Source organism: Lepidothrix coronata, unplaced genomic scaffold (assembly GCF_001604755.1).
Source record: "Lepidothrix coronata isolate B3197 unplaced genomic scaffold, Lepidothrix_coronata-1.0 Scaffold165, whole genome shotgun sequence".
In the NCBI taxonomy this organism is placed as follows: domain Eukaryota; kingdom Metazoa; phylum Chordata; class Aves; order Passeriformes; family Pipridae; genus Lepidothrix; species Lepidothrix coronata.
This window is the reverse complement of record NW_016690345.1, coordinates 1840921-1866259: the sequence shown is the minus strand read 5'-3', so window position 1 is coordinate 1866259 and position 25339 is coordinate 1840921. Positions and strand designations below refer to the sequence as shown.

At 40.3% G+C, this 25339-nt stretch overlaps 1 protein-coding gene across 3 annotated transcripts in view; it reads left to right on the top strand.

Moving 5' to 3' along the window:
• The window catches only part of ERBB4 (erb-b2 receptor tyrosine kinase 4), a 374576-nt gene that overhangs the window by 237520 nt on the left and 111717 nt on the right, over positions 1 to 25339 (top strand). For all 3 annotated transcript variants that reach the window (XM_017829495.1, XM_017829493.1, XM_017829494.1), the window contains exons 16-18: positions 15716 to 15848; positions 18496 to 18618; positions 20063 to 20161. In XM_017829495.1, coding sequence (XP_017684984.1) covers positions 15716 to 15848; positions 18496 to 18618; positions 20063 to 20161 — 355 coding nt within the window. The remainder of the gene's footprint in view (positions 1 to 15715; positions 15849 to 18495; positions 18619 to 20062; positions 20162 to 25339) is intronic.

The following is a 25339-nucleotide window of genomic DNA, read 5'->3' as shown; positions in this document are numbered from 1 at the left end:
ATAGAGAAATCCCAGTTCTGTGTGAGAACTTGCCTCTACTGAATTGATTCTGAAGCCAGACCTTTGCTGAGAGCACTTTTATTGTTGCAACAGCATTTCCCTGCCTGGAGCTTTGGGAGGGATACATGTGGAGTACCCCTTTGACATGAATGAAAGAACTAATTCTCACACAACACTATTTAAAATCTGTTCTGTGGCTCCAGTAGTTTGAGGATCCTGTTGAGAGTGCACAGGATAGAATAAGGCCAGAAATCTGTTTTTTTCTGGTAGTTTGTCATACAAAGAATGGAATGTGAGCGAAAAACTTGCAGTATCTTGAGACTGTTGATACTCGTTGACCAAGTTTCTCAGCAGCTGTGCTTGCTAGATGGGTTTGGGTAATATTCATGATTGCAGAGTGGTTGTGCCAAGCAGAGAAATGCCACAGAGAGGTTACAGAGGTTGCCTTATGGATAGAGGAGTGGCAGTCCTTACTGTCTCACTGGACGTGTCCCAGCCCTTGTGCTTTCCTCCACTGCTGAGATCTGAAGAACCATCAGTGCAGCACCCAGTCTTACAGAGCAAGCAAGCAGGTTTCTTGCAGAAACCTGCAGGGACTTGTAGCATGGGACAAGGTAGCATGAATAGAGTTTTGTCAGGTCCTAACCAAATTCTTTGCAGGGACATCTCAGTAAAAGCTTTGGTTTGATGTTTTGTGGGGGTTCCTTTCCTGTTTGCAAAATGAATTTTCAAATATATTTAAATGAATTTTCAAATACATTTAAAATAAGAAAATTCTTTGTTTGGAAAATGGACTAAATTATTTTCACTGAAACTATAGGCAGAAAAAATAAGAAGTGATTAGGCCAAACATGATAGGTTAGAAAGACAAGAAAGACAAGAAGCACTGGGAAATTTGAATTGAATTAGAATGGAAAACAACACACAGCACGATTACAGAGGTTTCTGCTCTTGTTTCTCATCAGGCTAAATGGGCCTTGTGTTTTGTGTCTGTATTGGTTTGGCTACACAAATAATATACAATGCAGAAATAAAATTGTGCCATGAAGAAGTGACCTTATTATAAAGCAACAGTATATATCTGACCTCTGTCCAATGGTTTTCTTTCATGGCTGGAAATGAGGATTTAATTTAGATTTAATATTGTTATTAATGAACTATCTATTATTAAATTTGAGGAGCTTTAGAAATATGTAAGTTGTAGAGTTGTTTAAACCTCAGGAATGGTTTCTTAATAATACATTAATATGTAACATATAATAAATCAGAACTAAACCTTGCGGTCTTGCTTCCAATCTACCTGTGTAATGTAGGATTTGTTGCTCTTTCATAATTAGAAAATTTACATGATAAATGTATTTGAGTTGAGAGTCCAACCACCTAAATCTCTTTGTTCTGGCTTACTCAGTGACCTGTCAGGTGATAAAAGAGCTGCAATTCCAGCATAAAACGGGAAGCTCTTGGTTGGGTTTCTTTAGAGCAGTACATCTGTAGTACTGTGCTGATGTTGTAAGCATCTATACAGCTAAGTCTCCTTTATTAGATCTCTTCAGATCAAAGTTAGTGTGTCAAACCATGTAGGTGGAGGCTGTGTTTAGGTTTGTGACAGATTTACTCCTTTCTAGTATCTATCAAGTAATCTTGCAAGAACTCCCCCCCCCATGCACGCTTTTCATTACCTATTTGACACCAGATAGATATTTGCTGGAATGATGGAGTGTAGAATGCTTGATGCAGATGAGAATTTGCATTTTAAGTCTGCAATTGACATTATGTTTTCTTTTAGTTTACATACAAAAATGTGTGTTCTACTTCTCAGTTAATTTGCAACAGCATTGGATCAAAAATAGTGGATAACTTGTAAATGATGATAGTATGGTTGACAGTGAGTCTTTTTCATTTGTTTTTGCAGAAATGGAAATACCAGTTTTCAATTATTATTTTATCAGTGTCTAGCCTGCAAACACAATGGTAAACTAATTAAACAAACTCTAGGATTTGAAGGAATTAACAAGCTTCTGTCCTTTGGTGCTATGTGTGGAAAGTTGTGCTGCAGCACTTACCAAAGGTGGAAGCATTGCCACAAATACCAGCAGCCGTACAGGAAGAGAACATTATCAAATTAAGCCATCAGACCAAATTACTTAATTTTACTATAATTTTTTTCCGTGCTGTAAAGTGAAATAACAGGATGGGAAAATGTCATATAACTTATTTGTACCTTTGGGTAGTAGTTTCAAATAACTGCATTCAAATTCTAGTAGGAAAGGGGGACTAATACTAAATTAATTTCCTATGCCGTGCCCTCTCTCTGTTAGTTCAACTTCCTTTACATCTCTTTTCTGTAGAGATATTTTGCCTCTTTTCTACCTTGTTGCAGCGGTAGTGTGTAGAGTTGAACAAGAAGGTAAACCCCGTACCTTCAGAGAAGGTGACTGTTTTCTCAGTACTGTGTGTTAGAGAGGCTTTAGAGAAGAGCCAGGAATAGTACATTGTGCCTTGAAGTGAAGAAGTTTGGGAACTCAAATGCGAAAGCTTATTTTGGCTGAAAGTGAAAGAGCTGGATTATCCTCTAAGAGTAAACAAATAAGGAGCAAAAGTTTGGTCAAGGATGGTGCCAGTCTAGAAGAGTGAAAAGGGGGGCAGGGTGTCTGTCTGTGAGGTAATGAAATGGATAAAATCTGAAAGGCATTCCAAGCAGCAAAATGCCAGTGCATTTCTAATGAGGGTTATTAATCCCTGGAATTATTCTTCCTAGTAATGTTCTCTTCTCCAAGCGTGATGAGTTGATGAGTTTGTGCTGAGCCTGGAGGCTGTGCTGTACAGATCCTTGGGGCAGAGGATTGTCCTGGTTCCTGCTGTCATTGCTCACAGTGTGACATAGCACTTCCATGTCCGTGACAATAGTTTCCAGCTCGTGGCTCATGCTCTAAGATTAGGGCCTCCTTTGAATTTTGATTCCTAGCACTGAATTGGACACAGACAAGCAAATCTAGCTGCAAAATCCTGGGCTTTGGTTCATGTCAGCTGTGATGAGGCACAGAGTGAGAGTTCCACGTGATTTTACACAAGATTTCTGTTACACTGACATATTCTTGTTCATTAGCAGTCTTTTTCTATGAGAGACCAGAAACTCATTCAGATCTTATCTGTAGTTCTGTCAGAAAACTTCACGCTTTTTTTCAATCTGATGTAAATTTTTAATGACACCATCTTCACATGCTGGTGAACAAGCTCTTTTGCAGACATATTGGCTGTTTAATCAATAGGAGATAATGTAGAAACTCATTTCTGTAGTTATCTGAGATTGAGCAAATGATGAAACAGGCAAGGAAAGATTGTGGGATAACATGAAAAACAGGTGCTGGCTGGTTCTGATTGAGCTTTTCTTTGGCAAAGGGTTGTGAGGAGGTAACTGTATTTGCATGTTGTGGTTCATCTCTTAGCAGATTTGGTAGTCTCATACTGGAGAGTTGTGGCAAGAACTCTGAGAACAAATACAACGTTACCATGACGACAGCCAAGCTTTGGTTAAACATGGTCCAGTCATGACATAATCCCTGATTTGTCAATGATATGAAGTTTTTCTTGTAATACTTGAAGGAAAATTGTCTGAAATGCAATCAAGCTTTTGAATAAGCAGTGTGAACTGTTTCCTCAAACAATTTGTCTTAGACTCCCAATGCTCTTCCTGTGACACAGTGTGTCCTTTGGAAACACAGGACATCAAAGCAATACACCTGTGTGTTGTTTGCCTCTTAAAATACTCACTTGGATTTTTGTTACATGTTATTGTACTTGCTGTCCTATTTTAACTCATAGTTGCCTACTTGTAATAAACCTCATGATGTTTATATATGTCACTGAAATTAAGTAGCACAGAAACTTAGAAGGCACAGAAACTGTAAAGCACCCTAACGAGTGAAAAGGAGAGGTGACAGTGGAAAAGTAGAAAAACAAAAGGGCAGAGGATGTGTTTTCAGTTTGTTGCCATTTCTTTTGCTCCAGCTAATGCTGCTAAGTTTCAGCCAAGTTAGAATCTGTAGATCTGATGTCATTGGAGATCATGCTGAAGAGGAGACAAGACACTGTGATGCCTACTTTTGGCAATATAGCATGTTCATCTGAAAATAATGCCAGGAGCATGGACCAGGATATACAGATCCTGTGGGTTGGTTTGTCAGCAGCAAAGAAACTGCATTGACTTGGCACACTGGAGGGAAGAGGATTAATTCCAGTCAGGCAGTTCACCAACATGTCAGTGGCCAAACCAGTCTCTCCAAATTCCCAGTAGGCCTGAATCAGCCATTGGGATATTTTCAGGTTATGTCAGTGGGCTCTGTATCAGTGGGCTTTGCTTTGCTTTGCTTTGCTTGATCGAATAACCTTCCCAAAGAAATTGTGCGAATTTCAGAAGTGAATTACATCTTTCCCTGCCCCTCATGGGCCGATGGAGGGGGAAAAAAGACAAGGTAAAAAGTATTCCTGCCTTAAAATGGACCACTAGTTGTTAATATGTGTAGTCTCAATCACAAGGATAATAGGATAATAGGCAAAGAAAAGATTGAAGAAATAATATCCTTGCTTTAAAATAGTCCCATATCTGGTAGAAATGCTTTTCCCTCCCTCGTGGCAGTGATATTCTCTGCTTGTAAATAACTTGAATGCAGTCTAAGTTCAGTGCTGTCTTACCATTTCAGCTTTGGGTGAGCTCTCTGTACTTTGATTTCCTGGGTCAACCAGTGGATCAGGCTATGAACGCCAAACTTTGTGGTGTTTGAGTCACCTTTTAATCAATGGATTTTTAAAACAAGGGAGCACTTTCCAGAAAAATTCCAGTAAGAAAAAGGGTACACTTAAGAAAGCAAGCCAAAACCTATAGCTCTAGCAATATATTTGTGTGTGCTCTCTAAAGGTTTCATCAGCCTTTTTGTGCTGTTGATGACTTAAATATACCAAATACATTTTTGAAGTGGGATGGGAAGCATTCCTTCTCTTCCTTACAACAGAGGCAGGGGGGAAAAAAGGTTGCCTTCTTTCTCCTTTTTCTCTTGAGCCCTAATGAGCTTCAAAAGCTCTTGAGACCTAAAATGCACAAAAGTCAGCATCTGTCAGACATCCACTGTCTGACAGAGAGGCTGGTACCTAAGTTTGGGGTCACAGGGAAAGGAAGGGGTTTGTGGCTGAAAAAGGAACAAGGTTTTTAAGCCAGATCACTGTTTCCCCAGATGCTTGGCCTGCTCTCTTCTGGGATTTGAGCAGCTGTTGAAAGATGAGGTTTTTAACATTTGGAAGCTGCCCAGATAAGGCAGAATCTTCAGTAAGTTCAGTAATGTTCCGTCATACAGAAATCTGGGAGAAGGAAGAGCTGTTTTACTAAATGATCATTTTCCTTTATGTGGGCCATACTGTACTGCAAAATAATAATAATAAAACAGCTGTTGGAGAGTTTAGGTTACCCTGAGCAGTACCCTCAGCACGGACACAAGCTGCTTTTCCAACCAAGTCACATCTGTGACTATCGAGATGGTAGGAGGTTAGTGTGTACATAAACACAAAAAAAATCAGCAGCAGAGCTGAGAATAGCTGATGAGGGTGATACTCACAAAGGCTGGTTTCCCTTGGCTTGCTTTACAGACAGAGAAGTGGAAGCGATTCCTTGGGGTGGCTGTGGAACGGGAGGAGAGGAGTGAAAGTGGGTGAGTTCAGAGCTTCTAAGCTGAACTTTTCTTTTTGGAACAGCCTCTGGGGGAAGCGCTGGCAGTGGGATGATGACTAGAATTAAGAGGAGTTGCAAGATATTCCGGAGTTTCTCTCTGCTTCACTTGGTAATTTAAGAACTACTGGGAGATGACTGATAAGTCATGGACATGGAAGAATTTTTCAGCATATTATCGTACAGGAGATAATCCTGTATAAGCCTATGTCAGAAAGAGAATATCAATTTTATGTGAGGGGGTTTTTTCCCAATAATCAAACGTGATTTTCTAATGATTGATATAATTCTGTAGGATGTTTAGACAGTACACTATCTATATAAAATAATAGTGATAAATCCAAAAGCAGCATCAGGCATACTCAAAGAAATTCCTTATACCCTGCTCTTTATCTACCTTGGATTTTCCTCAGTATTTATGGGCACTGGCTGCATTTATTCCCTGCTATGCTTCACAAAGATAACTTCTGCATATTTAGAACTCAAATGATGAGTAGCTAAAATGTATGTTGAAGTTAACAGCACTGTGGCCATTAGTACCATTCTAATAAATGTCTCAAATGATATATTTATAAATACATTTATGCCAGTGCAGAATGAAGTGTTATTATGTTGAAGTGTTACTATTTTGATTTCAGTTTTGAAGGAAAGATTTTCAATTGTACATATGTATGAATGTATGTAATACATGAATAATATATGAGTGTGTATTTACACTCATATATTATGAGCCCTCTGTGCACTCTGATCTCAAACATAGGTCCAAAAGATGCTTTAGTGCCACCTCTTGTTAAAAAAACCTCAACTGAAACCCATGTAAGCTCTTATTACAGAACAAATGATTGGATATGATAGAAAACTTCAGGATCAGGAACATAATGTGACAGTTCTGTTCTCATTAGTTTCTCATGTCCTGTTTTGTTTTCATAGAATCCCAGAAGTGACCTTAAGGATCATTTTGTTCCAATCACCTGCCACAGGCAGGGACACCTTCCAGAAGAGCAGGTTGCTCAGAGTTCCATCCAACCTGGCCTTGAACCCTTCCAGGGGTGGGGCGGCCACAACCTCTCTGGGCAACCAGAGCCAGTGCCTCACCACCCTCAAAGTAAAGAACTTTTTCCATATATCTAACCTAAATTTCCCCTCGTTCAGTTTAGATGTTTGAATTTTTTTCCCCTTTACTAGTGTCAAGTGCTGCACTGACTGCTTCCTCATGTGCAGGGACTTGTTCCCCTTGGAGAGGTGGTCCAGCAGAGACTGGGGCTCACTTTAAGGTGCAGAATCTTTTTCATAAAGAAGAAACATAAAGTCGTGAAAACTGCAGAGAAGAGAATCCAGGATAGAATGTCAGTCTTGGTCCCCAAATACAGTCCTTGAAGGTTCCCTACTGTGAAATACTCCTGGAGCTTGTGAAAGCAAATGCTTGTTACCCCATGTCATTCGAAGCTGAAACAGGAAAGAGTCTAGGGGTCACAACCACTTAGAGAAAATATCTGCTCTGTGCTCTTTAAATCCTCTGAACAATTGCTCTCAGGAAAGACTAGCATTCCAAAAAAGCAGTCAAAAGAGGCAGGTATAAAAATAGAGATCAATGCATTTGCAAAAGAAATATTATGATTTGTGAAGTAAAGTAAAAATGAAGGGCATGAGGTAGAGAAAGCTTCCTCTTGCAACTCCTTAAAGGTGGACAATCCACCTATGCAGTCTACAGGTGTAGTCATGTACGGGTTTGGATATTTCTTATGCTGAATAGCTCAATTTCAGAAAACACTTAACTAGAACTGAAGTGAATTACAAGCACTTTCCACCAGTGGGATTAGGAAAGTGTTAAAAAAAAGTCACAGAAGGAAGAGCACCATATTCAAGCAGTTTTTTCCTCATGTTTTTTTTTTTTTTTTAAATCCTCCCGAACATTCATTCATATTCTCTATTCTTTATGGTTTGACCCAGCTTCCACTGAATGTTTTGCCTACTTACTGATTTAATATGGGCACTACCAGGTATTTCTCAAGTGATGTAACATGCTCTGTGGTACTTCTGGATCTGACAGTGAATGAATAGCAAACAGTGCCACCAAAGTAGTTTGTTTCTATTTGAGAAAAGCATGTTTTCTTGATTAATTATTTCTTGATTAATTATTTCATGTACACCATGATGAGCCAGTTGACTGCCACTGGTTGCAGAGAAGCAGGCGTAGTTGACTGATTCTAACTGGAATTCTTTATGCAGAGAGAAATTCTTTGAGCTAACTTTGATAGTTTTGGTTTCAGAGCAGTCATCTATACCTGTAGTCATTACAGCTCTAGTTTCCTTTGTTTAAAGCAAAATATTACTCTTCCCAAAGAAGTTGGGCAATGTGACAAGTTTATAAAGATGGTTGCTCTTTTACTTGATGAACTGGCTTCACCTGGGAGTCCGATCTAGGGGGTTTAACTGGCTTTGTGTCACAGACAAATCAATCTACTTTATATGGGGCCTGACCTGGCACATTTTAAAAAGAATGCTAACCTGTTTGCTTAAAGCACAGGCCTCAAAACAGAATAACTGTGCAAGTTCTTAAGAATAGCATTCCTTTTTTAAGTTGAGGCAGGAAAGAAAAACCTCAGCCTAAAAATAACAGGGAACGCAAGAGTTGTTATTTGGGCTTTTTGGTTTTACAGGAGAGAAGCCCATAAAAAGCCTCCATATCGATGATGTAATTCCAGAGATTTCAGTAGTCATTCCCGTTCAGCTGTTAACAGGGAGTTAAAATGGAGAGTCCTTGGTCATTTATAGTGAAAACTAACAGTGGTTGTTCTGAATTACGCCATTCAGATTTAAAACTAGTTTTAAAGAAATCTATTTGCACTGTGTGTGCTTAATGATAATAAGATGTCTTAAATCTATAATTAATACATAATAATGTCTAGAATGCTAGGTTGTATTAATTTTCAAAGCTATACTTAATATTTTTTCTTTATCCTCATTTATTTTTCTGAGTGAAAGGAGGACTCCTACCTTTTTTAAAAAAAAAGGCGTAAGACATACTTTTACAATTTAAGGGATGCACATAATATGTTTGTGTCTTGTCGGTGTTATATTTTCAGTAAACAAAAACGTGTGAACAAAATATGTCTAAACCTTCAGTAAATGATGTCAACATATGTGAAACATTTTGATGTATCCTAACAGCACATCTTGGCTGGTGATAATGCTAGAGGAGGAAGGTGTGTGCACTGTCACCTAGAGACTGCAAGTGTCTGTTCTGTACATGTTGTTCTCATTTGGCAAAAACGGTGAAAAATCTCTAGGCATACAGGTAACTTGATTGTAGTGATCTAGAAATGTCCTTAAAATGGTTACTTGAGGAAGGCTTTGATATAGGAACCAGTGTGGGTAAGGAAAAAGCAATTTTGACAATAGATATCTGTTTGTCCACATTAGCCTTGGCTGAAATCAAAGCTGTGTTTGAAGTTTAGTGATGTTTAACAGCTGAGTGGACCTAGACATAGACTGCAACTCTGAGGTCATTTTGCATATTGAAAATTTGTGGCTAGTTGACAGTTTGCCCATCTCTGGATTAAATTGAAGTGGGTAATAATTGTGTAACTCTGAGATCAATTGTGAGTTAAAAGTTGTGTTAACAGTAGATAAAAACTCCTAGTCTGTACATAAATAGTGACGTTTGTCAGTATTCAAATGCCCTCAGATTAGGTGGAGGGAGGGGGAAGGGAGCCTCGTTCTTGAAAAAAAGAAAAATAAAAAGCAAAGCACATCTTGATGTGAATAACATTAGATGAATCCTTCCCACCCTGAGGAGCTGTGTTTCACGAACACCAGTCACTCTGGAAGCTGTGGTTGTAGATCTCTACCAGCGTGTACTGCACAGCAGAGAGAAGCTATTAATATACACAAATTTGCTTCCCTGTCTGGTTGTTTATCTCGTATGTTTTAAATACTCAGATTATCGCTCCAGGATTAGCAGAATCTGTCAGATCTCTAAAAGGGCAGCTTCAAAGTCAGCTGAACTGATGGAAGGGGTGAGGAATGCAGAATGTACGAATCATCCATGAGGAAAAAATAATGCCTCGATAACAAAGATTTACAAGAAGGAACTACTTAGCAAATACTCAAGGTTGTAATGAATCCTGTTTGGATATATAGATAAAAACTCAAAGGAGGGAAGGTCAAGAGAGGAACTCAAAGCCCTTTAACAGTTTGACTTCAAAGCTAAATTTCTTTACATCTCATACTAGGTGGGTTAATGCCAAAGATATAGAAACAGGTGTTCTTTGTCAGCTTTACTCCATGGACCACAACTCAATTTCCTTCCCTGCTTCTGCTGAACTCTCCAGTCAAAACTGTGAGATGGTGTACTCATCTAAGTCAGTAATTAGGCTTTAATACCTGCCTCAAGGCACCATGGGGATTGCAGATGTTCTGATGTTTTGGAGTGGACAGAATGATATGAGCCCCACTGTTGAGCATCCTTATCTGTCTTGGAATACTAAATTTGAATGCAATCTCAGTTTTGGTTTGTGGGAGTGGGTGTTACATGTTTCTAAATATGAAAACACAGTACACATTGAAAAGGAAACAGATATTATTCATTTCTCGTAAGGGAATACTTGAATCTTACTTTCAACTTTTAGCCACAGATACACGGTTTCTAGTTCAAGATTTTCACATGGTGTGATTTTTTTTTTTCCCTCCCACAGTCTCCCCTGCTGTTGCCTTTTCCAGTTATTAATTGGGTATTCTGTCTTCAGCTGAGGGAGGTGTGGGGGATAGCAAATTAACTATATGCAGTTGAACTCAGATTCAGGGCCATATTTCTTGGACTGTTAATTCTGTTTTGATGAGCATAAAAGTCCAGAAGCACCTAGCAGAGATTGTTTCTGTACTCTGGAGTAGATTTTCAGTGTATAAAAGAAAACAGTGGCTGTACCAGGAGTTCCTTGTTTGTGGGTTAGTGATGGAGCTTTGAGAAATGTGAGGTAGGATCGACTTTTGGCTGTCCATTAATTGTGCTGAACAGGCTGGACTGACATAGCTACCCCTCTTTGCTTGAGTTTAGCTTTTCTGAGCCCTATCAGGCCTCCATGCTTTTAAAAATTACTCTTAACAGGATGGGGGTTTTTGATAGGGAATTGCAGGCACTGAGGTGGTGGTGAGACAGTAACGTAACAAAAATGTAAGTGGATTAAGCCCTTAATGCCATTAAAGATAAGGAGATTTGTGTGTCCAGCTGTCTGTGAAGCCGAACTGTTGGTTAAGTGCATATGCAAAAAAGGATTGGATTAAAAAAACAAAATGGGAGAAAGTTTTGTGCCTTCAGCAACATCTCTGATCAGTGCCACCTTGCAGGGACCCATGTTGAACAGCTTTACCAAGCAGAAAGGTAAATAGCTGGTTAATGAAATTCAATCAGGGTGTTAAATGTAATGATTTCGTGCTTGCACTGCAAGCATAAAAATAGTGGAGAAATGATGCAGGAGAACTGACGGTAGCAGCAGAAGAAAAAGCAAACTCAGCCTAACGAACATAAGTAAAAATGCTGTAGGTGACACCCCAAAAACCGGGCTTAGTAAATACTCTACACGTGTTTGGAAGCAGTGGTGGTGTGCACTGCTGGTACCAGGAAGCTGTGATGGCAGAGACTGGTTGTTTGGTCCTGGAGCAAATAACCCGCGGGGCTGTTGATTTTGGGGCTTAGCTCAGCAGTAGAGGGTGGAGAAGCTGCTCAGTGTGCAATCACATCCATTCAGGGCTGGGATGTTTGGGTCTGAAAGCTTTTTGATGCAAAGGCAGTGGACTTTGGAGTGAAAGCAACTGATCACTATTTGAGTGGAAAATAGAATTTTTTCTGTATTTCACTGACTTATTTAGCATTTAAATATGTTTATTCCTTTCACACTTCCTTTTAAAGCTTGCTTAATAGTGTGTTTAAATGGTGCCTCCTGAAAATTCAGGTATGATATTCAATTACAGCATATTTCACATTAAAGACTAAAATGCTTGTTTGGTGAAATTATTGAAAATTATTTGCTTTTTTCAATTCCCTAGTAAAGATGATGAGATCATTCTTTAAAAGTCAGTGAGAGTTGACATGATGGATCATAAAGATCCATTTTGAGCCCCCCTTGTACTTTATAAAAAATAAAAGGGCTGCAAGGAATGTGTAACTTCCTTTAATTTTCTTCACTAGTTATTATATCTCTTTTGGAACCATTTTCTTATTATGACCTATCATGTAAATAATATTTGGACAATTTTAAGTGTACACAGAATCATAACACTAATTATTTGCTTTGACAGCCATTATGCTAGTTATTCATATGCACTTTAAAGGCAAGTTCTCCTGCCTCTTTTGTCAGTCTGTGGTTCAGTGATGTTTTTTAAAAATTATATCATAGAATCATAGAATCAATAAGGTTGGAAAAGACCTCCAAGATCATCAAGTCCAACCCTTGATCCAACACCACCGTGGTTACCAGACTGCCACTAAGTGCCACATCCAGTCTCATCTTAAAAACCTCCAGGGATGGTGAATCCACCACCTCCCTGGGCAGCTCATTCCAATGTCTGATTACTCTCTCTGTAAACAATTTCTTCCTAATATCCAACCTAAATCTCCCCTGGCAGAGTTTAAGACCATGCCCTCTTGTCCTACTGCTGGTTGCCTGGGAGAAGAGACCAACCTTCACCTGGCTACAACCTCCTGTCAGGGAGTTGTAGAGAGTGAGGAGGTCTCCCCTGAGCCTTCTCTTCTCCAGGCTGAACAACCCCAGCTCCCTCAGCCTCTCCTCATAGGACTTGTGCTCCAGTCCCTTCACCAGCCTAGTTGCCTTCCTCTGGACCTGCTCCAGGACCTCAACGTCCTTCCTGAACTGAGGGCCCAGAACTGGACACAGCACTCCAGGGGTGGCCTCACCAGTGCTGAGTACAGGGGAAGAATCACTTCCCTGGTCCTGCTGGCCACACTGTTCCTGATCCAGACCAGGATGCCATTGGCCTTCTTGGCCACCTGGGCACACTGCTGGCTCATGTTCAGCTTCCTGTCAGTCCACACTCCCAGGTCCCTCTCTGTCTGGCTGCTCTCCAGCCCCTCTGTCCCCAGCCTGTAGCGCTGCATGGGGTTGTTGTGGCCACAGTGCAGGACTCGGCACTTGGCCTTGTTGAACCTCATCCCGTTGGAATCAGCCCAACTATCCAGCTTGTCCAGATCCCTCTGAAGAGCCCTCCAGCCTTCCAGCTGATCAACACTCCCCCCCCAGCTTGGTGTCATCTGCAAATTTGCTAATGGTACACTCGATCCCCTCATCCAGATCGTTAAAAGAGATGTTAAACAGGACTGGGCCCAACACTGATCCCTGGGGACACCACTGGTGATCAGACACCAGCTGGATGCAGCACCATTCATCACCACCCTCTGGGCCCAGCCCTCCAGCCAGTTCCTAACCCAGCACAGAGTGCCCCTGTCCAAGCCATGGGCTGCAGCTTTTCCAGGAGTTTGCTGTGGGAGACAGTGTCAAAGGCTTTGCTGAAGTCCAGGTAGACACATCCACAGCCGTCCCCTCATCCAGCAGGTGGGTCACCTGGTCATAAAAGGAGATCAGGTTGGTCAGGCAGGACCTGCCCTTCCTAAACCTGTTCTGGCTGGGTCTGATCCATCCACCACGTAGGTGCTGCGTGATTGCACTCAGGATGATCTGCTCCATAACCTTGCCAGGCACTAAGGTCAGGCTGACAGGCCTGGAGTTTCTCAGATCCTCCTTGCAGCCCTTTTTGTGGATTGGTGTGACATTTGCCAACTTCCAATCACCTGGGACCTCCCCAGTGAGCCAGGACTGTTGGTAGATGATGGAGAGCGGCTTGGTGAGCTCTTCCACTACCTCCCTCATCACCCTTGGGTGGATCCCATCTGGTCCCATAGACTTGTGAGGATCCAAGTGGCTCAGCAGGTCGCTAACTGTTCCCTCCTGGATTACAGGGGGCTATTCAGCTCCCTGTCTCTGTCTATCAGCTCTGGAAGCTAGTTGTCCTGAGGACAACCTGCCTTACTGTTAAAAACTGAGGCAAAGAAGGTGTTAAGTAACTCAGCCTTTTCCTCCTCTTTGGTGACTATGTTCCTCCCCATGTCAATCATTTATACTGTATGATTGTTCATACAGTATAAAAGTGAATTAAAAAAATTCCTCTTCTCAAGAGTGTTAGTCAATACAAGCTCCATAGAAGTCTTTTGATGTCCAGTGTTTTTCATAATTGCCTATTAAGGAGTTTATTGCGTCAGCAACATGGAAAGACAAGCAAATGAAGAGGAGCATTGTTTTGGATGGTTATGCCAGGTCCTTTAATGTGAGCTCTGCATTCAAAATCACACAGTAACCAGTGGGGTTAGAAAGGGCCCTGTGTCTTAAGGCCAGACACGCTGAAGGAGGGATGTCTCTGCCAGGGGACTAAGTGGTACTGGACCTGTGCTTTGCGAACATCATAATCCATTTCCCAGCCAGACAACATTCAGCTTCCTTTTTTTGCAGGCTTTAGAGTTTCCATCAGAAAGTGTTGTGTACTGTCAATGTGTTTTCCCTGGGAAAACATGGTAATGGTGCTTTAATATGATGCTTGAATACCTAGTTGTGGTAGTTTGAGGCTTTCTCAGTGGTAACGTAGACACATCTTCGTATACCAAACCAGGTTAGGTGGCACTGCTTCCCACTGCTCTGCTTTGTGGAAAGTTGTAAAAACAAGAATAAAGGGTCAGATAAATCAATTTACTATTTCTGTGGAAGAGTCCTTTAAATTTTTAGTAGCTGTGTGGTACGTTTTTATTAATAGGCCATAATGTACCTTTCATCATCATGTGATATTTCCACGAGCTTGACGACAGTTAACCTGTGTCCTGTACTTACCAGACAGTGGTTTTGGCACTGTCTATACTCTGCAGTTGTCATGCTGTCTCTTTTTACCCATCTTTCCAGCAACTGTTCTGCCATTGTTGGAGGGATATTAAATTCTCTGAGTGTGTTTTTGTTGGTAAGTTGTTGGTATGCTTTGAAAATGCCTAATTTAAGGTATTGATTTGACTTTTTCTTTGCAGGGAGCCTGATTTCTCCACTGCCTGTGTAGGTGATCTCCAAATGTAGGCACCTAAGACAGACTGACTCTCTAAGACAGTGCTTGTATAGTATCTACTGTGATGCCAACCCTTTATATCTTATCACTATGGAAAAACAAATTAGTAACTGCAGCTCATGCTACTCAAGAGCCTGGAAAGCTCAAAGGAGCTGAAGGAGTAGAAGAGGGACAACAGGTCTTGTGCAGAAGCTGAGCCTTGTTTGGCATTGTTCACAGGAGTCTTTTGGTTTGGGATTTGGTTGTGTTGAAAAGCCACAGCAAAACTGGGTGGGTGCAATCATAACCCCTGACCAAAAATGTTTCTGTGTAGTAGTGATGAACCAGGAGTTCCAAGAGGGTGAGTGGTTCTCCTATGGATTATGTTGTTCAAATATAAATATCCTCTACGTGAGGAAGGTGTACAAGTACAATGCAACCGGATTTGTCTATGAAGTTCCCTCTGACTTCTTCCATACTCAGGAAGGCATATTATATTGGTATTGGGAATTTTTCATTAGTTTTCCCCTAAATTCACAAGCCTGTGAGTTAACGTAGGTGGAGCCAAAGAGTCAGCATAGTTAAAGCTCTTGCAGGAAAATGCAGTACCTGTATCCTCATTTTGCCATTGCAGATTTGCGTTTGCCATCAAAGTGCATGTTGTGTTTCCTTGTCCACACGACTCCTCACATGTGCATGGTGGTTTGAAAAAGAAGTTGAATTGGTATATTGATTAAAAACAAACAGTCATACCATATATATTAATGTGTTTGCTCTGGCTTCCCATTTGGACTGGAATTCTGGTCATAAGGCAGTAAGCTTTCCAGGTGACTGTGTTTTATGTACCCAACCATTCTTTGGTCTCTCACCCTACCTAAAAATAAAATATCTGATTCTGATTGCTAGAACCCCTCTGATTGCTGCGGGAGTTATTGGTGGCCTCTTCATCATTGTCATTGTGGGCCTGACATTTGCCGTGTATGTTCGGCGCAAAAGCATTAAAAAGAAGAGAGCACTGCGAAGATTCCTGGAGACCGAGGTGAGAGTGCGCTGCTTCTCACAGATTATTTGAAAAGATATGCAGGTCTGTTCTGCTTTTTTATTAAAGACGTTAAGGTCTTCAGTCCAGTTACCAGAGAGATCTGTAAAAATCCTTTTGCTAACTTGTGCGGATGAAACTAATGGAAAGAATGAAGCTATTGCATTATTCTAGTTTTCTGTACATATGTAGATTCATGGCTTTGGAAGACCAAAAGAAGTTCCCCATGATCACAAAGGCATGTTCCACCACGTTCCTGAACTCCCATTCTGCTCTCAGCTGAACATCTGTCCTAGTTCATCAGTACATTTAGCAGCTCTCATGATTAAATATTACAGGTTCTCATTCAGTATCTACTTAGGTCAACTTTTAAGACTAAAGTTCCCTCAGCAAGTTCTGGTACAAACTTAAGCTCATCAGGAATACTTAAATGCAGAGATTGTCACTTACCGTTGTTCCCAGTGCCTACAATGCTTTTGTGGTCCAGATTTTGCCAAGTCTGTAGTCATGATCAGTAATAATAATAATGTATTTTATTAAGACAGGATACTTCCTGAAGCTTAATCAATCAAAGTTCACAATTCTACTGGCAAAAATATGCAGTGGAGCTATAGCAGAGCGCTGTGCCCACTTCATCCTGTTCTTTGAAACATCAGTAGTTGAAGGGCAATCTAGTATATTTAAACATAACGTTAAATTGTTATCTGTCAGCTACAGCAAAGGTGATTGCTGCAAGTCTTCTCAGTGTCTCAGACCTTGAGACACTTTGCAAATTATAATATTTTTAAATTAGAGTCCCCTTTTGGAAGATAATAAAGTTTGGGAATACTGTTAGCTAGTGAATCTTGAGTAAGGCTTTATTAACAAGGCTGTTTGCAGTTCTTTTCCAAGGGTCCTGCTCCCACTCTTCTCTGGGAGCCTGGGAGTAAACGATTTATGCATCCCCAGTCTGTTTGCATAAGTATCTTTATGCTTGGCTAGAATTTGTATTGCTTGGTAAATATTGTTCAGCTTATAAAAAGCTTAACAATATTCAGTGCCTTTAGATATATAAATCTTGCCATTGTATCAGCTCCTACTTAAACATAAATTATTTTAGCAGGTAGTTCTCACTGCATTTGGGAAGCACTGACTTTGAAGTCCAGCTATCATTCTCCGTTTTGTCAGATAAAAACTGTGGCTGACAATAGTCCTTAGGGACCAAGCCTCCTACTGAACATGTGGGGAAGCTGTTGTCTTGGCTCAGAAACTGAAGATTAAGTCAGGAGCAGCCCAAGATAAACACACAAGCAACATAGCTTCAGCTGAAGTCTCTCTCTCTAGCTGGAGGCTGTAATAGACCTATTCTTTATGTAGATCATTCTCCATAAAACTCTGTGAGCCTTTTTTAGATCTCCACAACACATCTCTACTTCTCCCTGCCATACCCGTGTTGGTGGACTGTGGCACAAAAGCTCTTTTCATCCTTCACAAACTGAAACTACAGAAGTATGCTGCCAAACTGCCTAATTTTCTTTTACAGTAAGCCTTTCTTTTATGGTATAAGTACTGGACATCTAAAGTGGGAAGGAGGAGGGAAGAGAAATCACTCTAAAATCAAGTGCAGCTTGCAGATTATTTCTGTGATAACCTGACTTGTTGCTGTTTGGTTATGTTGTGTTTTCTTACCCCATTAATTTCTGAATACTGGTGTTTTTACCTGAACAAAACTAATTAATCTGATCAACTAATCAAGTAGTTCATTATGCTCTAGGGCCGTAAAAGTAGTTCTCAAACTGCAGAGCATGATGCATTTAGCCTTGTCAACAGGCAGCTTTGAAATGCTGCAGTGGTTTCAAAACAATTTGAGTAGGAGTAGCCATGAATTATTTTCCTCATCCTGTAAAGGCAAAGGCTGTTTTTCATTGTTTGGAGTACTGTCCTTTTCATGTATTTTTAATTTATTTTTAAAGAAGCATTGTTTTTTTGGCAGAGATGGTATAACACTGAGATCTGAGAGCATTTTTAACTGAATGTGCCATTGTGGCTCATTTACAAAGTTTCTTGAGACATCTTGAACAAATTGTTTAATTGCAGTAAATTAGTGGCTGTTATAAATTAGTGGTCTGCTATAAGGTGTTTTCTCCTTAAAGCTGTCCTCCTCTGTGGTAAAACAGAAGTTCAAAAAAACTGTCCCTTGCCCAAAACAGAATAAGAATGTGATGAGCCATTAAGTCAGGGCTATTAAAAAGAAATATGGTCAACTTAAAAGACACTAAAATTGGAAAAAATAGAATGTGGTGCATTGATAATAAATGCTATATTTCTGTCATGTAGAAAATATTTCTACTGCCTCCATTAGCAAAAGTCCTTGGGTGTGTTATTGTGACACCAATTCAATTTCCAGTTCATAATTCCATCATGCAATTTCTGGTGGAAATTATTACATGTTGGCTGAGGACTTGCTTTTTCAGGTCTCTTGGTTTTGTAGCATTGCTCATTTGCTTTTGAAGGTGAGAAACCCCTCCACAAGTTGGCAGGTCAGTGGTCAACAGATCCCCACCACTGTCTTGTTCCAGCATTTATTTGGATTGGTCGTTTTCAGTATAAACTTCTGATGGGTCTTCACATTTACAAATATTTAAGCTTGTTGGATTTTCCTTCATAGCTTGTGGAACCCTTGACTCCAAGTGGCACAGCACCCAACCAAGCACAGCTTCGAATCCTAAAGGAAACCGAGCTGAAGAGAGTCAAGGTTCTTGGCTCTGGAGCCTTTGGAACTGTATACAAGGTAAGAGTCCTAACTATACAGCAAAGAGTTCCCTCATTTAACTTTGGAACAGTCAAGTTCTGCACTGCAGTGAAGCACCCCATCCCATGGATGGGTTCATGAGTCCTACATACCTGGGATAGACAGGATATTGGAATTATGTGGGAGGAGCGCATCTCCAGGCTCAGGTGCTGACTTAAGTTTTAATCAGACATGCAAACATTATTTCTTGGTGAGCAAAGGCATGTCAGCCACAATCATTCTTGTGTACAGGAGGGCTACACAGGCAGGGCTGTCTTGCTGTTGAAGTGCAGTATCAGAGTTTGTCATTCTGTTCTTACATAGTGGCTTTGGAAAGCTAAACTTTGTCTTTCGTTTCACAAGTGTCACGTCAGTCTTGTAATAGTAATAATACTTTGTAAAATGATATCATTAGCTAAACTGTAATGCTTCCTACTTCTTCCATTTAAATAGAAAAGATGAGTTTTGTAAATCCACCTTTTAAGCAGGATGTGAGCGTGGAACTCATGAGGGAAAAGTACTTCTGTTAGAGATTATTTATTTTTTAAGATCTGTTAGCGGTGTCCAAATCTCAGAGGCATGAAGTCGGGTTTATTGGGCAAGTCAAACCACTTACCCAATCCTTTGGGAGCAACCCACACCTGCCAAATCAGTGTGATAGGTCAGAGTGCTGAAGGAGGACAGACACTCATCTGTCTTCAAACTGGGAAGGAAAGGAAGGAAGCACAGACCAGGTCACTGTAACTACAAGCTCATGGGAATAGATTTATGAATAATCAGTTTGAATACACTTAGATGATAATAGAGATGGGTACCTTGAGGCTGACAAGAACACAGCAATGGTCAAGAAGGATGGAAAAGTAGCCAAGACATACACAATTTGTGAATTTTAATTTTAAAATTTCCTTTTTAGCTATCTGAGCTTTTAATTCTCTGGCATCAATTAATTAGAGAAATAGTCCCTAAATGTTTCACTCTAAATATATTGTTCTCAGGGTGTCCTGTTCCTGCATGATGTTGTGACCTGGTGATAATCAGTTTTGAAAGTTTCCAGATAGCTTCAGAGTTGAGCATCAGAATCCAGACAGAAAATCCAGACTTTTGTTCAATTTTATCTGAATCAGTAGTCAGTGGGAAAAGTACATCACCGACGATGCTGCCATTACTCTTTAGAAACCCTCTTTTGGAAGGAAAATCAAAGGGGCTTGATGAGGACTTTCACTGATACAGCATGGTTCATTTTACATTAGGGTTTACTTTTGGTGCAAGAAGTAGTTTTTTGGGATTTGTATTATTTTTATAGCTTTGTGTATTCTCAGTTCTGAGGTTCATAACTGATCTCCATAATGCATCAAAAGAATGCATCAAAAAGAACTGTAACTCCTAAATGAAGTTTCTGCTTGTTGTCTCATTAGTCTTCTCTCACCTTTTCTTCTTTTTCTAGGGTATCTGGGTCCCTGAGGGAGAGACCGTCAAGATTCCTGTAGCCATTAAGATCCTTAATGAGACCACTGGTCCCAAAGCCAATGTGGAGTTTATGGATGTAAGTAAGACATGATCAGTGTCTTGAAGTTTGGCCAGGGCTGGTGGGTGGTCATTCTGTAGTCCATGGAGATTAGAAAGAGGAATTCCTGACAGTTTTCTTTCCTTATGTTTAAATACCAGAAGGAGGCTTTTACACAGGACCTGTAAGGGCTGGGTTTTTGATTCCAAATGTCATGGACCCCCTCAGATATTTGGAGTCTTCTTATAAATGGTTTTCTGATGGGTGTAAGGCTGAAACTCCTCCATTTCATGTGCCACATATTGTATGTTCCTGTAACAGAAAAACTAGAGACACGAGAGAAGGAGTTGCAGGGGAGCATCTTGCCATGCATGCAAGTATCTACTGGCACAGAACTCAAGGGAACATAAATTTATCTCAGCTCTCTTCTGCTTCACTGTTCTGAGAACTAAACACCGAGAGTCCGAGGGCTGTGAGCAGCAACAAAGCATAACAGGGAGGAGGGGTAAAAACCTAAAATATGCTGGATTTAAAAGCCCTTTTGCTTTAGTAAGCTGCAATACCATTAATATGAGGTCAAGATCATAATTTCCATGAATGTTCTGTGATCACAGTGACTGTGTACTCAGTTTTCAGCTCTGTGTCAAGATCAAGCCTCATTGACACCATGAATGTCTATATCCTATTCCGTGACAATTTTTTGACAAGTCACAGAAAGTTGTGCTTTTTTGTAAATCCCTCTTGTGAACTTGAAAATTACATAGGCCTTTTAAGTCTTGCAGACCTGTTCAGTGTATAGACCTAATTGGGTTAGCATTAAAGACACTGTAATCCGCAAGGAGAATGTACAGTTATGGATTCAGCTGTTTCATGTGTGAGTTTATAGGCAGTTGAAGGAAGGCTGTATAGAGGAAGGGATTTCCTGTGCTTTTTACAGAGCACTGCACGTTTTTGTTGATTACATTCAGTTATCATTATGCACAATAATAAAAAAAGGCCGTTTCAGCCCTGTTTAAAAGCAATAAATTGCACTGAAGGGATAATTAGTATCAGCAGTCAGTGATGTAGGTTCCAGCCTAAAGGTAAGAGAATGTTATTACTATATGAAAGTCAGTGGAACTGAGCAACTTGCACCAGCTGAGTCTGATCTGATAAAGTAATAGTAATATCTGCTGCTCTGATGGTGATTTACCTTGAAGCACTCTACAAAGAAAACATAAGGTTAAAAGGCAGATTTGCTTGTCTGAGGTTTCATAGTTTAGCTTGTTCAGCGGACTTAGTTCAGCAGACCACAGTTCCCTCCAGTGTCCTAACACCTGATAAATGGCTCAGAAATGATGAAGGGTTTTTGGCAGCTCTAGAGATTTGTGAGGTACAGTTACACTAGGAAAGGTCTCTCTCTAAATTAGAAGTTTCTCATGAGCCTCTGACCCAGTGGTAACAAGGTGAGAGAAAAGTTAAAGTTGTTTTTAGTTCCTGAGGTTAAAAATAACCTTTAATTTGTTTTTAATCATAATAAAAGAGAATTGGACTTCAGAATTAGCTGATGCAAGTGACAATAAGAAGAAATAATAAGGTTTTGTATCAATGCTGGTTTTGATATATGTACAGTGGTCTGTAATCCTTTGCTGTACTGCATGGGTGAAGAAGATGATTTCATTTCATTCTTTTGAATAATTGTTCATCCAATCCTGCCTTCCTTGCCTCCTAACCCAGTCATTTATTTCCTGAAACAAGCTACATTCTGAAAGAGAATGACCTAGATGGTGTTTATGGTTTTAATGTGACCACTCCTCCCTGTCCCAGAAAAGATATGTTAAATGTTTAAAAATTATAAGCCATTACAAGGAGATAACTTAAATATCTTTCAGTGAAGAGTACGAGTAGAAAAATGTGTTTGACTCATTCACACTCCAAGACTTTGGTCAGTACAGCTATCCTGATAAAACAGAATACAGTTTACTGATCTTACTTTATGAGGAACATTTTAGTGTATGTATGGAAAAAAATGCATCAGTTGTACTTCAGTAAGAAGAGTATTATGAATATGTTTTAAAGGTATATGGGTGGCTAAATGCTGTTATGAACATAGTGGGGTTAGGTCTTTCTCAAATAAGGGTCTGACATGTTGGTAGGGAATGGGAAGAGGAGATTAGTGGGAAGGAGGTGTCATTATATGAGTCACACCCTTGACTTTCATTTTTTTGTCCTTGTCAAGTACAGGTGTGCTTCTGTCAGCAATTACTTCTTCCCTGGATTGTGAATGTCCTTGTGCTTGCAAGTAAAAGTTACCATTCCTTTTAGAGAGGCTCTGGAAAATGGAAAACCTTTGGTAAACGGTGATTTGTGTACAGAGGGAGCACTTGGGACACTTGAGTGTCTACAGAAATAGCTGGTGTAGATGCTAGTGGCACTGTCCATAGCTCTAGTTAAAACTTCTAATGTTGGCAAGAATGCAAGTCTAAAAGTGCTCTGTGAGCTCCTGAAATTCTGCTAAATGTTATGCTGAAAGAGTAAAGAACAACAATTTGGCTACTGGGCTGTCATTTGAGCACCCTGAACACCCGCTAATGGATCAGTAATGACTATAATGATATAATGCCTGATATTAGACCTACTAGGGCCAAATGCCTCCCACCCGTTCCCATCAGGGGATGATGAATTGACCATCATCAAAAAACACATCCCTTATTTGGAATTTTTCTTTGGGGAGTTGCAGCAAAGTCTTTTTTCCAGTCTTTCTCCACACATTCCCAGTCAGCTCTTTTCTTTTGCTCTACTCCCTGCGTTCTTACATAGTTTTTCTCACTGCAGCAGTCCATGTCTGTTACATTAATGCAACCTGGAGTCTGCAAAGTAACCCAGACTGCCTTCTCCAGGGCAGAACCAGAATGTACGCGTGGGCTTTTATGCATTTGTTTTCACCACGCTGAGGATGTTGTTACAGTTCTGCAAAATGTAGGTTTACATTTTTTCCACGTGTTTCTGAGTATGTATTATCTCTGGAATAATTTCGGAATCTAAAATACTTTCCCCTCGGGTGTTGAAATGGTTATGTGCTTAAACTGGAGGGTTATAGTTTCTCCTCCCTACTTGGCTGGTCACACCTCTTGTCCCCAGAAGAGGGCTGAAATTTGAATCCAGAGTGCAGGTGCTCTTGCTGCTGGTCTGCCTGCAAGTGTGCCTGGGAGGGAGTCACCAACAGACACAGGGGTATCAGGAGGGAACTACATCCTGCTCCTCACCCCAAGGCTGGTAACAGAATTTAAGAAGGGCCTGAGTTTTAGGCAGGGAAGACATGCTTGTACTGAGACAAAAAGGCAAATATGCAGCTAAGAGGCTACTTGACAGTGGAATAGGGACTTATTTTAAAGCCCTGGGTCAAAGCCACGAGCTGCCCAGGTGTTTTACTTATGTCTAAGACTCCAAAGTAATTCACCATGGAATATTTTGCAAAGCCTTGTAGTTCTTTAATACCTTGAATTCGCATAAAGAGAAGAAGCCACAGACTTTTCACAAGAGACTTCTTTTAATTTAGTAAGAAAATAAGCATTTTGGCAAAAGGTTCACAGAAGTAACATACAGCCAAGGAGAAGGATTTCACTAAAGCACCCAGCACATGACAACCACAACTTAAGTAAAATACAACCCATCAGTTTTAAGTTACCCACAAGAGACTAAGAAAAGAGTAAAGGAAGAAAAAGGATTAAGAAAATAAAGAAGGAGTAAAGAAAGAGGTTAGAATAAGAAAATTGTATAGCTGCCACTGAGAGGTCACATGATGATGGCAGAGAGTTGGCAGTTGCTATTACAATAAGCAAAAAACCAGGAGTTCTATCAATACAGAATCTCTGACCTATGCAGGGCACCATCTTCCACCTCGTGAGTCCTAAAACTGCAGGAAACCAGGACCCAAGGAAAGAGTTTGTGAAATGAGTCTGTCCGTTGCAGTGTTTAAAACAATTCTTTCACCTTCATCCGTGAAAGAATTCTTCTTTGATGAGGTGCAGCACTACTTCATAGATTCTTTGCTTATTTAATAACAACACATAACTTAAAAAAACCCACCATCATCCCTCCCACCAACCAGATTTCAGGGTGCATTGTGAAAACAATTTCCCTTCCTCAGCCTCAATTTATTTGACTGTTATGATAAGTGATAAGTCAAGTAGCCATTGGCCTCATCAGATGGTTTAACATCAAGCCAGATGCCTGACTGGTAATGTAATAGATTCTAAAGTCATACTGCAGTTGGAGAGCATAGCAAACAGCCTTTGAGGCTGAAAAAATAAACTTGTCTTGAGGAAACAGGCAGCTGATGTCAGTCTTCCCTCTCTAGCCCTCTAAGACCGATGTTTCCAGCAAGTAATCCTGTGAGCTCTGATTCTGTCCAGGGTTTTGATCCACTTACAAGTTTAATCTATCCTCTCTGAACTTAAATGCTCCATTATCTGTTAGGAAATAATTAGAGGCTGCAAGCACAAGTCAGCATACATAGAGTTCCTTGGGAGTCCCTGAGCTCATTGAGATGAAGACAGTTTGACTGATGGTGGTCAGCTGATATTGGGCCAGGAGCTAATAATAGAAGGCAGCGCTGCTTAGCTAGGTGAGAAAGTTAACTTGGGAAAAATTAAACTGAAGGGTTTGGGATTTATGGTTAGAAATAAATTTCCCATTCTCATTTGTTTCCTGGTAAGAGAGCTTCAGAGGCAGTTATTTCTTCTATGGTTTTATAATTAAGATCTAGGGGCTTCTTGCCTTGGCCTGGACTCACTGCAGTTCCCTGCTGTCTGTAGGAGTAGTGTTCGGTATGCAGGAGAGAATTTGTCACACAAAGTGCAAATATGTGACAATGACCTCCACCAGGCATGCAGTAAACAAATTAAAGCTGCATATAAGGGGCTGATACCCACATCTTTTCTTTACATCTGGCCTAATTAACTAAATTAATAAAGCAGTCAGATGTGCTGCAGAAAGAAACAGCTTTTTCTAAATTGTCTTTTAATAAAGACAAGTCCTTGACTTGAGGATATCAGTATCAAACTTATCTTCAGTTCAGAGGTTTCAAGAGAAAAAAAATCATATAGCCACCTAGCAAAAGAGAGTTTTATCTCCTGTTCAGCTGAAAACCCACAGAGATATGGATAGGTCTAGATGCTTTCTTTGTTTCTTCGGGTATGTCTAGATGCCATTGTGGGAAGTACACTGGAGGTACAG